General features: G+C 48.8%; 1 protein-coding gene across 3 annotated transcripts in view; it reads left to right on the forward strand.

Moving 5' to 3' along the window:
• The window catches only part of Arhgef18 (Rho/Rac guanine nucleotide exchange factor 18), a 114,023-nt gene that overhangs the window by 96,493 nt on the left and 2,796 nt on the right, over positions 1-14,734 (forward strand). For all 3 annotated transcript variants that reach the window (XM_050127387.1, XM_050127386.1, XM_050127388.1), the window contains exons 18-27: positions 1,409-1,485; positions 4,468-4,646; positions 6,700-6,788; positions 9,341-9,526; positions 11,560-11,697; positions 12,030-12,160; positions 12,794-12,850; positions 12,943-12,990; positions 13,084-13,521; positions 14,372-14,705. In XM_050127387.1, coding sequence (XP_049983344.1) covers positions 1,409-1,485; positions 4,468-4,646; positions 6,700-6,788; positions 9,341-9,526; positions 11,560-11,697; positions 12,030-12,160; positions 12,794-12,850; positions 12,943-12,990; positions 13,084-13,521; positions 14,372-14,705 — 1,677 coding nt within the window. The remainder of the gene's footprint in view (positions 1-1,408; positions 1,486-4,467; positions 4,647-6,699; positions 6,789-9,340; positions 9,527-11,559; positions 11,698-12,029; positions 12,161-12,793; positions 12,851-12,942; positions 12,991-13,083; positions 13,522-14,371; positions 14,706-14,734) is intronic.

Consider the following 14,734-nt stretch of genomic DNA (forward strand, 5'->3'; position numbering starts at 1 on the left):
GCCAGAGACAAGCTATAACCTGGGATAGAAAGAGAAGTGCATTTCAACAAAGAAATCACCTAGAAGCTGGAACAATGATTCAGTGGGTAGAGTGCTTGCCTGAGTTCAGTCCCCAGCCAGGCATGGTGATGCATGCCTGTAACCCTAGTACTGTTTACGCTAGTTTAGCCACGTGTGGTGGAAGTATAGATCCAACTTGTACAACTTGTCCTCCAACCTTCACATACACACTAGGGCATGCACACACCTTCCTTCTAGCCAATTTCCTCTGCATGCCATACACACACATCAAAAAAAAAAAAATCAGGAAGTGATTAAGGAAGATATCCAGTATCAACCCCTAGTGTATGCACATATACATGCACAGATGCACCCACACAAATGTGTGCACATATGCATGAACATATATATGGATTACATGCGTACCCATATGCACAAAATAGCAACGATAATAAATGAGGGGCTGGAAAGATGGCAAAGTCTTTAAGCATACCTGCTGCTCTTATAAAGAACTCTAAATTTGGTTCCCAGAACCCACACTGGGCAGCTTACAACTGCCTGTAACTCCAGCTATAGGAACCCAGAAGCTCTACTCACTGAGAGCACTTACATACATGCACAAGGCCACACAAACACCCATGCACACATAGTTAAAAATAAATCCTTGAGCGAGGCTTGGTGGTGCGTGCCTTTAATCCCAGCACTCAGGAGGCAGACACAGGCAGATCTCTGAGTTGAAGGCCAGCCTGGTCTACAAAGCAAGTTCCAGGACAGCCAGAGCTCTTATACAGAGAAACTCTGTCCTGAAAAGCAAAAGTAAATTAATAAGTAAATAGAGAATACAAATTTAAGCCACATGGTAGTGGCTCATGCCTATAATCCCAGCACCTGGGAGGCAGAGGCAGGCGGATCTCTGTGAGCTCAAGGCCAGCCTGGTCTACAGAGCAAGTTCTAGGACAGGCTCCAAAGCTACAGAGAAACTCTGTCTTGAAAAACCAAAAATAAAGTAAAATAAAAATAAATAAAAAATAAAAATAAATTCTTAAGCCAGGCGGTGGTGGCACACATCGTTAAGGCAGAGGTAGGCAGATCTCTGAGTTCGAGACCAATCTGGTCTACAAAACAAGTTCCAGGACATCCAACGGCTACACAGAGAAACCAGAAAGCAAGAAAAATAATGAAATAACTGAATGGGACATGGGAGCTCTAGCTTGACTTCTGAACATTCTGAGCAGGAGCCTCTGGTGTTCATTCACGCCAAGTCTCCAAACTCAGGTACTTTGTGGGAAGGGGTGAGTTAGGATGGTAATTCCTAGGAACAAGAGGCTGAAGCATCGTGGTGCTTCCCTCTTGAGCTCTTCTGGGTACGTGACCTCTAAGACTATCCTCCGTGTGCTGGTCTCTGCAGATGTCCTTGCTGTCCTGTTGACTGACGTACTTCTGCTGCTGCAGGAAAAGGATCAGAAATACGTCTTTGCTTCTGTGGTATGTGCCTAACGTCTTCCCAGGTCCCATGTCTTTGCTTCCATGGCATGTTCTGATATCTTCACAGGCCCCCCTTGCTGGGGCCATGCCATGGTGGGCCCCATAGAGGGATGTCCAAGACAAGACATGGAGAGGAAACACAGATGGGGTGTAATATACTGAGAGACACCCTGTCTCATGGTCCTTCCAGAAGGTTCCAGCCAATGGGCATCAATAGAATGTATAGGGGATGAGAACCTGTCTTGCTTCCTGGTATGGCTCTGGTCCTCGTTAAAAGGTCTCCGGTGGGAGGGCCTTAAGGGGGTCACTGAGGTCAGTTGTCCTTGGGTAAAAAGTTTATTAGAAGAATTAGTAATGCCATAAGCAGATGGCAGTGTGGAAAGGGCTCCAAACAGAGTTCAAACTCAGAAGGCAGGATAGGGACCATTCTTTATAGGTATGAGAGGAGGGAGGAGGTTCACATAAGCTGTCTCTGATTTCTGGGTGGCAGAGAGAAGGGACAGAATTGCAGGGTAGGAATATGTCACTCTAAGAGTGTGGGAGAAGTGAGAAGGAGGGGTGCATCTAGTTGAGTCTGTGAACTTACATGGGGACATGAGGATGGTAAGCATCGTTCTTCTGGAATGATACCCGGGGGTAACAGCTAGGATGCCAGAATCTGCTCTAAGGATGGAGCTGGAGAGGGCTGCAGGTGGACATAACTTAAACAGTGCCTGGTCGGGGGTTAAGCACTTCCTTCCTGGAGTGCCCAAGGAGCTGTTACAGATTCACAGACACATTCTCTATACTGGGGTGCAGAGGGTTTTACCTATAGCTATGAGGCTAGGGAGAAAGGGAAGGGCTGCTGCCAGATTATCCCCCAGCCCATGGTCTAAAACATCCTCAGTCTTTCCAGCCTCACTGTCTTTGTGTGTCCAACATCCCCGGGTACTCACAGGCCCTAGGGTCTGGCCCAAAGAACCTTATCCTAGTGTATGGATGTTGGATGTACTGGTATGGCAAATGGTAAAAAGCCTCTGCTCTAGGGGTCTGTAGAGAAGGGGATGTGACAGGAAGCAGAAGAAAAGGACCTAAACTGAGTTTATGTGGCACACTAATAAAGCCCCAAATTGGAATCTGCACCATTTACATAGACAAAGGACACTAAGACCCAGAGGTTCCACATCAAGATTGTCAGCTGTTCAGTCCCTGAGTAAGCCTGGCGAGTGGCCATGCTCTCTATGGGATGGGCATCAGAAGAGTGAGAGAGATAGGTAAGGGGGGTGAGGACAGGTGGACCTGAGGGAATGGTGTGGGGCCCCAAAATCCCTGCGTTTTCAGCTCCAAGTGTTAGATCGGGACTTATGGAGGTGATGTGGAAATAAGAGCATCCTGACCTCTGCCAATGCAGATTGTTCTTTAATCAAAACGAAGGACTGCAGACTCTGCAGGGGTGGAGATGGGGCCAAGGCCAATGGCTTAGTGTCTTATAGGGCAGAAAGGGACCGCTTGAGGTGAACAATTCCATCCATTGACCTTAAAGCACCTCAGGAATTCTCCCACCCCTTGTCACCCCATCCCACCTTTCCATAAACCGGGTCAGACTATTTTTGTCACAAAAGCTGCCCCCCTCTTTAGCCCAGCACAGCTCTTAAGCCACCACAGTTTCACACAAGGCGTAGGTGTCAGTGTGATAGCTGTGTGCCCCACCCGCACTCTCAGAAGACTTTGGGGCATTAGTAGACTTGAACCAGGAAACACGCAAGCACCATCATCTTCCTAGACCCGCTCGTCCTCCTGCCTCCTGTACAATATCTCAGATGGATCTCTGTGTATCCCAGGTGAGACGTAAAGTAGCCTGTCTTAGTCCCCAGAAATGCAGGGACAAGTCAACCGCAGCACCCAGTGTTAATATGTTCAGGAGTTCTTAGACAGGAAAGCACACACACACAAAAAGAAAAATCATCCAATCTGGCTTAATTGCATACACCTGTCATCTGAGGGTTTGTAAATTCAGGGCCTTATATAATATAGCCCAGGTTGGCCTGGAGCTCACTGTTTAGCTGAGGCTGGCCTTGATCTTCTGAACTTCCTACCTCCACATCTTAAGTGTTGGGGTGACAGACCTGTGGCTGGCCCAGTCTTACAGTCCTATAAGGATACCAGTTCTATTGGTTTGGACCACTGGAAAGACAAGTCTTGTTTAACATGACTTTATCTTTAAAGATCCTGTCACTGCACACCATCACGTTCTAAGGTGCTTGGGCTTAGAACCTCAATATATAAGAGGGTCTAGGTAATTTAACTCAGAACGCTACTTGATGTGCCTTTTGAGGTCAGCAGGTGGCTCCATGGGTAAAGATGCTGCTGCAAGGCTTCATAACCCGAGTTCAATACCCAGAACCCTCATGGTGGAAGGAGAGAGCCAGCTCCCACAAGTTGTCCTCTGACCTCCACAGGTGTACCTCTCACTCATATAAAATGCTAAAAAAAAATTAATAACAGAAAAGAACTATGCCCTATGCCAGGTATGGTGGTGCACACCTGAAGTCCCAACACTTGGAAGCTGAGACAGGGCCTCTGTCAACTTGAAGCCAGCCGGGTTTCACAATGAGTTCAAGCCCTCAAAGGGCAAAAAAAAGAATACTAGGATATCGATTAAATGGTCTCCAGTTAGTAAAACGTTCCTGCTTTGTGCTGGCATGACTCTTTCGTACTTGAAGACCTGAGCTCACTCCCTAGAGCCCACATGAAAAAGTAGGGTGTGGTGGCACACACTCGTGCCCTGTGCTGGGGAGACAGATCCCAGGGGCTCACTGGCTTACCTGCCTGACCTACTTGGTGAACCTCAGGACACTGAGAAACCACGCACCTGAGGAACAACAGCCAAGATTCATCTGCCTTCCGTGAAAATGCATGTATACACTGGGAGTGGGGCAGGGTTCTCGTGCTGTTTGACTATAGCAGGACAACAGTTACGTTTCCATCACCTTCCCCCTGCAGGACTCAAAGCCGCCCATCATCTCTCTGCAAAAGCTAATTGTGAGAGAAGTGGCCAACGAGGAGAAGGCCATGTTTCTGATCAGTGCCTCCATGCAAGGACCAGAGATGTATGAGATCTATACCAATTCCAAAGAAGACAGGAACACCTGGATGGCTCACATCCGCAGAGCCGTGGAGAGGTGAGCCCGGGGTCTTCTGCCTCCTCAGGCAGGCTTTTCCTGCCCAGTCATGCTCTCGGGATTGAGAAGCTATTCTCATCTGACTTTGACCTCCCAGACAGATCCCTTCATTGGTTGGTTGATTTCTGAGAAACAATCTCATGTAGCCCAGGCTGGCATCCAGCTCACTGTGTAGCCCAAGATGAGCCTTCTTAATCTTCCTGTCTTTACCTCCCAGGTTTTGGGATGAAAGGTAGGCACCACTGTACCCAGTTTATACAGTGCCAGGGGTGAAACCCAGAGTCATGAGTGTAAGTGAGCACCCTACCAACTGAGCCACCCAGTCCCATGAGGAAATCATGTCTCACAATGAACTGCTCCTTCTAATAATGGCCAACCTGCCACAGTGCTGAAAAGGCCTGGATATTTCTGTATAAGGTGTGCAAGGGACCAGGCAGTTCCAAATTGGACCTTTATTGTGGGCCACTCAGATAAACAGTTTGAGGCCAGCCTTGTTGGAGCAGGTTATAATATCCTCTTTATTTCTCAGACTGAGCGCCCTGCAGATCCCAGTCCAGTGCCTTATCTCTTCCCCCTGCCTGAACCAGAATCTGGCTGACAGGTGGGCATGGAGATTAGTCCAGCCTCCATCTATAGCCAGCCTCCTGCTCCTTATTCACACCATGCTTAGAAGCTTCAGCTCCCAGTGTCTGACAGTCATCCACAGCTGGGTACTGACCACCTCCTCCATGTCACAGCTGTACATGAGGAGCTTGAGAAATGGCTCAGTTAATGCTTACTGCTTTTGCAGAGGACCTGAATTAAGTTACTAGCACCCACATAGTGTGGCTGCTCACAACTGCCTATAATTCTAGTTCAGGGGATCCGATGCTTTTTTCTGGCCCCCATTACGAGCACATAACATGGCATGTGCACACACATACATATAAATTAAATGTATCACAGTTTTTAAAAATTTGTGCAAGAAGTAGAATTTGGTGGTGTGTACCTGTACCCCCCACATTAGGAACCTAAGGCAGGAGGATCAGAAGTTCTCCTGGTTAAACCCTGACCCTTTGAGAGCTGTTGTGTATTGACTCTTCCTCCTCGTCCTCCAAGCTAAGCTCCTCACAAAAGTAGTGTACATGCTTACCCAGCATGCACAAAGCTCTCAGTCCAAGCCCCAGCACCATATAAGCTGGTTGTGACAGTGCATGCCTGTAATCCCAGCACTTGCTGTAGTAGAGACAGGAAGATCAGAAAATCAAGGTTGTCCTTGGCCAGAGTAGTCTGGGTCTAGCCTGGGATGCGTGATGCCTTGTTCGTTGTTTGTTGTTGTTGTTTGTTTGTTTAAAAAAACAAATAGGTGGTGGTGATTACACCTTTATCGCAGCACTCAGGTGGATCTCTGAGCTTGAGGCTAGCCTGATCTACAAAGGGAGTTCCAGGACAGCCAGGACTACCCAGAGAAACCCTGTCATGAAAACCAAATAACAACAAAACCCAGCAGTGCACAGGGAGACATAGGTCAGTGGAAGAGCTGTTTCATAACTAATACAGGCCCTGGTTCAGTAATCTTTTTTTAGTTTTCTTCGAGACCAGGTTTCTCTGTAGCTTTGGAGCCTATCCTAGAACAAGCTCTTGTAGACCTGGCTGGCATCAAACTCACAGAGATCTGCCTGCCTCTGCCTCCTGAGTGCTGGGATTAAAGGCATGTGCCACCACTGCCCGGCCTGGCTCAGTAATCTTTTCATAATTACATTTCTTTATTGGAGAGAAAGTGAGCCATGGCATGCATGCAAAGGTCAGAGGACAACTTTTGGGGTTAGTTATTCTCTTCTATTATGTGAGTCCTGAGGACTGAATTCAGGCACAGACACGCCAAAAGTGGGTGTTGGATGTTTTCTCTCCCTCTACCTATTCTGCTGAGGCAGGGTCTCTTGTAGATCTGGGGCTTCATTATCCCCCAAGCCATCCCCCCAGCATAAGGAAGAGAGAAAAGGGATGCTCTGTGGTGCTGCTATCAGAACATGGACCATGTGACATTGACGGCAGCTGTCCCCTTTGCCTGCAGCTGTCCAGATAAGGAGGAGGGCTCCTCCATCGAGCCTGAGGAGAGAAGGATGAGTGAAGCCTTCACCCTGAGACTCCGGGACTTTCAAGGTAAGAGGGGTCAGCACTGTGAGCTGTAACCCATGGTCCCACATCAAGTTTATGCCTCCTCATTGAGGACTAATGTACAATGTCACCCATTTCAAGAGTTCAGTTCATGGCCAGGGAGATGGTTCAGTAGGTAGAGTGCTTGACTAGCTTGCATGAGGCCCAGGGGTTCCAACCCCAGCACCACAAACACAGGGATAAGTGTCAGGAGTTCAAGGTCATCTTCAGCTATGTGGTGAGCAAATCTAGCCAGAGCTAAAGATTGCCTCAAAGATAGATAGATAGATACATAGATAGATAGATAGATAGATAGATAGATAGATAGATAGATAGATAGATAGGATTAAAAAATAAAACATCACAATAAAAAATAAGTAAATGGAGCCAGACATGGTGGCTGCACACCTTTAGTACAGCACTCAGAAGAATTTTATGTGTATGGGCAGTGTGCATTTTGCCTGCATGCATGTCTGTGCACTACATGCATGCAATGCATGCAGAAGCCAGAAGAGGAAGTTAAAGGCAGTTGTGAGCCACCCTGTGGATGCCAGGAATCAAATCTGGGTCCTCTGCAAAAACAACCAATGTCAAATGTTCTGAACCACTGAGCCATGTCACTAGCCCCAAGATTGATAAACTTGGAGGCTGAGGTGAGAGGATTGATGGGAATTCAAAGCCAGCCTGCATCATTCAGCTATTACCAGGTGAACCAAGAGTATATAACAAGATGATGTCTAAAAACAAGAAATTAATTAATAACAACCCTGTTTTCTGGGCTGACAGGATGGCTCAGCAGGTAACAGTAGTTTGTTACCACATCTGACAACCCAGTTTCAGTCCCTGGAACTGACATAATAGAACCAACAGCTCAAAGTGGTCCTCTGACTACCACATGCAATCCATGGCATGCTTGCCATGTAATATACAAATAAGGGAATAATGTTTAAATAGTGTTTAAAACAACCCCTCAGTTTTCTAACATAAAATTTTAAGAATTTAACATTTTTAAAAATTTTTTTAAGGGGGCTGGAGAGATGGCTCAGAGGTTAAGAGCATTGCCTGCTCTTCCAAAGGTCCTAAGTTCAGTTCCCAGCAACCACATGGTGACTCACAACCATCTGTAATGAGGTCTGGTGCCCTCTTCTGGCCTGCAGGCATACACACAGACAGAATGTTGTATATATAATAAATAAATAAATATTTTTAAAAAAATTTTAAGCTAGGTGTGGTAGTTCACACTCACACCTATAATCCATGTACTTGGGTGGCCAAGGCAAGGGGATCTCCAGCCTGCAGAAGAGTAAAATCCTGTCTCAAAAAACAAACAAAACAGATGATGGTGGTGCCTGCCTTTAATCCCAGCACTAGGGAGGCAGAGGCAGGCCTGGTCTAGAAAGCAAGTTCCAGGACAGCTGACGCTACACAGAGAAGCCCTGTCTCAAAAGACCAAAAAACAAACAAACAAAACCAGGGGCTGGAGAGACGGCTCAGCAATTAAGAACGCTTGCTGCACAACCATGTGGGCCAGCGTTCAGACCAAGTCCCCACATAATAGACCAGATGTCTTGCATACACACCTGTAACCCGAGGTCTGAGAAGTGCAAAGACAAGGGGATTGCCAGGATTGCAATCTATGGCTTACAGACATAGAGCCCCAGCTTTGAGGAGAGATTCTCCTCCAATTAGTACACAGAGTGACAGAGAAGGACACCTGATGTCATCTTCTGGTCTCCATGCATGCACACAGATGTCACACCCAAATGCATATATGTATACTCATACATGAATAAATATGGGGGAGGGGGTTTGAGACAGGGTCTTTCAGTAGTCCTGGCTGCCCTGGAACTCACTATGTAGATCATATATCCTCCTGAATCTGCCTCCCAAGTGCTAGGATTAAAGGCATGTACCACCACGTCCAGCAAATAAATCTTAAAAACAAAACAGGGCTGGAGAGATGGCTCAGTGGTTAAGAGCACTGCCTGCTCTTCCAGAGGTCCTGAGTTCAATTCCCGGCAACCACATGGTGGCTCACAACCATCTGTAAAGAGGTCTGGTGCCCTCTTTACATGCACACAGACAGAATATTGTATACATAATAAATAAATAAATATTTAAAAAAAAACAAAGCCTGGGCTGGCAAGATGGCTTAGTGAGTAGACACTTGGCTGCCAAACCTGATGGCCCAAGTTCAATACCCAGATTCCCCGGAATGAAGCAACTCAACTCCTGCAAGTTATCCTCTGACCTCCACACATTGTGTCCCCACGCATATACACAAATAAATAGATGTCATGTAAAATTTTTACATTAAAACGTATATTGTCTTTCAAGGCTTCTGTTCCAGACTCCTGCCTGTCCACACTTACCTGCCATTTGGTGTTCACAGTGGGGATGGGAGGAGGAGCTGAGAGGACAGGACCATACTAGTCGGTGTTAGAGGGCAGATAGGGGGTGCGCCTTTGAAGTTACAGGTCAGTTGGGCACCCCACCCTCACAGTCTGGCTCCAAGAGCAGGTCTCTGGGGCTGACCACCACCTCTGGGTTTTCTATAGAACGACTGAGCCTGAAAGACCAGCTGATCGCACAGAGCCTTCAGGAGAAGCAGCAGATCTACCTGGAGATGGCAGAGCTGAGTGGGCTGGATGAGTCAGCCCAGTGCCGAGGCCTCTTCCGAGGAGGCGGGGACCCCTCTGAGACCCTACGGGGGGAGCAGATTCTCAGATTAGCCATGAGCGAGAGTAAGTCAATCATCCCATTATGGTATGTTATGATATTGTAAGGGTGAGCTGCATGGGGGTCCAAAGCCAGGCCCAGGACTCTGTGTGGCTGACCTTACCTGGGACCACTGTCATTTTGCTTTCTTGTGATTCGGGGAGCCCAGCATGTGCAAGAACTCTACAACCAAGCTACACCCCAATCCTTTATGTGCTTTCTTTACCAATCAACAAACACTCCCTGGGTGACCTGGTTAACCCCAGAAGTCTAGGGCTGTGGCTCTGTTGGTAGGGTGCTTGTCTAGCATGTGTGAAGCCCTGGAATCCCAGCACTTGGGAGACTGAGGCAGGGGGACCAAAAGTTCAAGGTCATCCTTCGCTCCTTAATGAATCTGAAGTTCATCTGAGAGGCATGAAAGACTTGTCCTCAGGGGAAAAAATAAAGCCTGGGCCTAAGAAATGGCCATCAGGTAAGAGTGCTAACCTCCATGTCTGACAGCCTGAGTTCAATCCTAGACATCCACGTGAGAGAAGGACAGAATCAACTCCTGCAAGTTGTCCTCTGACCGCCACATGTGTGCATTCGTACACACAAGAAATAAAATGTAATTAAATTTGCTGAGTAAAATCCAGTTCCCTGATACAGATCCTTCTTTTCTGGGACAGTCCCCAATAATATTCTCAGGAAAATGTATATACATTTTGAGGGACTTACGGAGTTCGGAAACACACCCTTGACTTGGGCCAGAACTCCAACTCAAGCTCCAGCAGGCTGCCAGGCATTAACAACCATTAAACCACTGGATACATATAACCTGCTGTCTCCATACACATTCTACCCTGACCGTGCAGAGACCCCTCTGCCAGCCTCAAGGCTGGTAAGGGGAACCTTCAGCGATACAGGAGCTCCTAACAGAGCCATTGCAGCCACCAGGGCCCCATGATGTCCAGGAAGGCAGCCAATGTAGTGGTTCTCTTCCATCAGCAAGTCAGACCACTCAACCCCTTGCCTGCACAGCTTAGCCATGACCCTCCAGCCACACCCACACTGCCCTTCCACCTCCGTCTCCTGAGGCCATTGTTTCTGGCCTCCAGTGACACAAATCTGGTACATGGGTTGGGAATGTTCTCCCTGCCTCTTCACCTGGCTAGAGACTTTGAATGGTAGAGGGTCATTGAAGGGTTTGTAGACCACCCTTACCCCATGGGCAGCCCTCCTGTTCAGCTCTCCCTTTATGTGTTTGCTGCTAAGCCTAGGTAGGGACTGGTGCATCACATCCCTAGGCCTGGCTTGGGGCCTAGATTTCAGTAGCACCCTGAGGAACTGGAGAGAAAAGTCACCGAGCCCATATGACCCCTGTCTATATGTTGTGTGACACTTTTTTTTTTGAGGAGACATGAACGTATACATCTTCACCCTAGACAGGGAACTAATGACAGACTGAAGTAACAATAACACCAGTCCAACTTGGTAAACCAGTAAGTTTGTAGAGATCACTTACAAGCAGTGGTGAGGGATTACTTACAACTTAAAGGCAGTTGCATCACTGAAAGCCACCCCAGCCTAGATGACAATTAATGAAAACTGGGACCCTGGAGCTCTCTTCATGACTTGCAGGCAAAGTTGGCTGAACTGGTTGGGAGAGTCTCTTTTCCCCAGCAGTCCTTTCTATTTATATTACTTCCAGTAAGTTTCAGGGACTTCCTGAGGTTTGTGCATTGTTGACTTCCTAAGTCTTATCATGTCTCCTTTCAGAACTTCCTGAATCTTATGGAGCCTGTCTCTAAGATAGGTTGTTTTCAAACCCAATGGCTTCCCAATTTCCTTAGCTTCTCCCTTAGACACTGAGGATGATGGCTCAGAATTTGGCTCCATTATTAGAGTGCTTGCCTAACACTGGGCTCTGTCCCCAGCACTGCCAAAGCCAAAGTAATAGTGAACTATCATCGCAGTACTCAACTGCCACGCTTGCTTCTGGCTCAGGTCTAGGCTCCCTGCCGCCCCTGGCATAACCCCCACCACCTGTTAACTCATGTCCCCTACCTCTCCTTCACAGTTGAGGGCATCCAAAGCCTGATTTGCCGGCGGCTAGGCAGCACCAGTGGCCAAGTGGAGGAGGGAGGTGTCTCTGCAGGCCTGCCTCGGAGGGCTGAGACCTTCGGGGGCTATGACAATGTGGGCAGCCCCAGCAAGAGTAAGTATGTTACCTACGTCTGAGGCTGTACCTCGGGAAGCTCATGAGTGGCAGGTCCAGTGCTCTGTACAGTGTGACTTCTTGAGTTTTTAGTTTTGAGCCTTAACTTTTAACAGCTGAGCTATTTCCAGCATTGGGGGTATAATTCCTGAAAACAGTCCTCGATCCTCTGGGTGTTGTGGGCTCTGTACTACAAAGCCAGGGCCCTGCAGCAGGCCTCCGGGAGCACCCTAGCATGTATTTATTACGTGGTAGGGTTTGGGTGAAGAGGAGGAGAGCCCAGACCCTGTGGGATTCATAGCATCCTCTTGTGATCAATTTGGGGTCTCCAGATGGCAGCTTTAAAAAGAAGATGTGCAACAACGACCCCGGGCCCCAAGACTGGCAGGGGCCTGCTAGCATCCCAGATTCCAGATCCTGTGACGGCAACACCCCCTGTGGCTGTGAGGAATCACCACAGGCGGTAAGTGACTCATGGTAACGTTGATTACCTGGGTTCAGACAGTCCAAGTCAGCATAACCACCACTAACATGGCAGCCTTCAAAATTAATCTTGCAGACCCTTAGGAATGGCTGGCAGTGACTCGGGAGGGAGGCAGAGGAGAGAATGGGCTTGACTTCAGCAAGCCCAAAACCTCACATTGGTACCATAAGCTATCCAGAGTGTGTGGTAACATGTGCCCACATTCCTGACCTTTCACAGGCTCTTCCCTCCCTATTCGGCACAACTAATACCTGCGCATTGTTGCTGAGGTTTCCAGAAGCTAAGGCCACCTGCCCCTATCTGTATCTGAGGCTTGAACAGGACCCTGTGTCTGGCATGGCCACATAAGCTCGACTTCCAAGCCTCCAAGCCTACCCTAACTGTAGAGCTGGACATCAGCCACCTCCCCACCTCCCAGGCATCCCATTTTCATTCTCCAGACTCTTGAATGGACGTACATCAGATGGCCAAAGCACTTGTACCCCCACACACAGTCATAGCTCAGGCCTGGATCCTTTTCTTTTTCCCAAGCCCAGAATATGTCTACTCACATAGTGAGCCGTGGTGGTTTAGATTTAATTGCATTTGCTACTATCATCCTCTTCTTCACAGGTGGAGATGCCTAGCACAGAGAGCAGCTCATGTCTGCCCATTGTCCTGGAGTCAGAGGTACCACCCCTGGTCCACCTCCCCCAGGGACGGCATGCCCACATATCCTGTGTACCTTCATCAGGTAGACCAATTTGGCTTTCTCTCTGCAGCTGGTCCACCGGGTCCAGACACTGTCGCAGCTTCTTCTTAGTCTCCAGGTACCGGCAGCATCAGGGAGGGGACTGGCTGCTCCCGCTGGGTCTAACCAAGAACATGGCTCTCATCAGCCCCATCCCTATCCCTGTTCCTAGGCAGTTATCGCTCAACAGGACAGCTATGTGGAGATGCAGCGAGTGGCCATCCAGGAGCGTGAGAAGCAGTTCCGACTGCAATCAACACGCGGGAACCTGCTGCTAGAGCAAGAGCGGCAGCGCAACTTCGAGAAGCAGCGTGAGGAGCGTGCTAGTGTTGAAAAGCTGCAGAGCCAGCTGCGCCAGGAGCAGCAGCGGTGGGAGCGGGAACATGCGCGACTGCAGGAGAGGGAGGACGAGGCACGCCAGCTCCGCCAGCAACTGGACCAGGAGCGCATGGAGCTGGAACAGCAGCGCCAAGCCTACCAGCACGACCTGGAGCGTCTACGCGAGGCCCAGCGCGCAGTGGACCGTGAACGTGAGCGCCTGGAGCTGCTGCGCAGGTTCAAGAAGCAGAACACCGTACCTGGGGCACTACCCCCAGAGGTGTTGGCAGAGGTGGGTGAGACTGTGTGGCCAAACTGCTAAATTGGAAATGTGACTTGGTTTAGTGCTTAACTAGCTTGCACAAAGTCCCTGGTTCCAACCCCAGCATTGCATTAAAAAAAAAAAAAAAAAATACTGCCTGGTGGTGGTACACACCTTTAATCCCAGGATCTTCTCTGAGTTCAAGGCCAGTCTGGTCTAAGTGAGTTCCAGCACAGCCACTTGATACACAAAGAAACCCTGTCTCAAAAAAAAAAAAAAAAAACTATAGTGGCACAGGCCTATCAGCCTAACATTCAGGGGGTGGAGGCAGAAGGATTAGATCATCCTTGGCTACATAACAAGTTCAAAGCCACTTAGGCTATGTGAGACCCTGGGGGATGTGGGAGCTGCTGTTAAAAGAAGCACATGCTTTTAACCCCAGCAATCAGGAGGCAGAGATGGATCTCTGGGGGTTCGAGGCCAACCTGGTCTACATAGAGTTCTAGGACAGCCAGGGCTACATAGACAGACCCTGTGAGTAATCCAGATCAGATTGTGTGGCCATATTTGTGCATGAGAGAGAGCACGCACGTCTATGGCCCAGTGTGACCATGGATATCCATATACTGGTGTGTTCCGCGAATTGTAAATCACCAGCAGCACTGTAGACTGAAGCAGTGCTCTGCAGAATGCAGAATACACCTTCCCAGCTGTGAACTGGACCCAGCTGGGTAGGCAACACCTATTTATCTCCGAGCACTTAGCAGTTGTGTTTGGTCCTCCCCAGTCCATAGCCACCAAAGGACTGGGAAGCCTTTTGTGGGGTTAACAATCACCAGCAGGCTCAGCAATGATAGGCTGTGTCTTCTATTACTTTCAGGCCCAACCCACAAGCCACCCTCCCAGTTTCAATGGGGATGGACTAGAGGGGCGCTTAGCCCTAGCCAAAGCACCAGGGACCCAAGGGAGCATGCTGCTGTCTGGCACAGGACCTGAGTACATAGAGCGACCTGAGGTGGCCCGCTGGAATAGTACCACTGCTGAGAGCCGGTCAGCCAAGAGTGATGTGCCCATCCAGCTGCTCAGTGCCACCAACCAGATTCAGAGGCAGACAGCTGTGCAGCAGCAGATCCCCACCAAGCTGGCTGCCTCCACCAAGGGTGGCAAAGATAAGAGCAGCAAGAGCAGGGGTTCCCAGCGTTTGGAAAGCTCAGGTGAGTTACACCCCACCCCCAAAGTTCAC

The sequence above is a fragment of the Alexandromys fortis genome, unplaced genomic scaffold (genome assembly GCF_014885135.2).
Source record: "Alexandromys fortis isolate MF-2015 unplaced genomic scaffold, M_Fortis_MF-2015_v1.1 scaffold_271, whole genome shotgun sequence".
Taxonomy (NCBI): domain Eukaryota; kingdom Metazoa; phylum Chordata; class Mammalia; order Rodentia; family Cricetidae; genus Alexandromys; species Alexandromys fortis.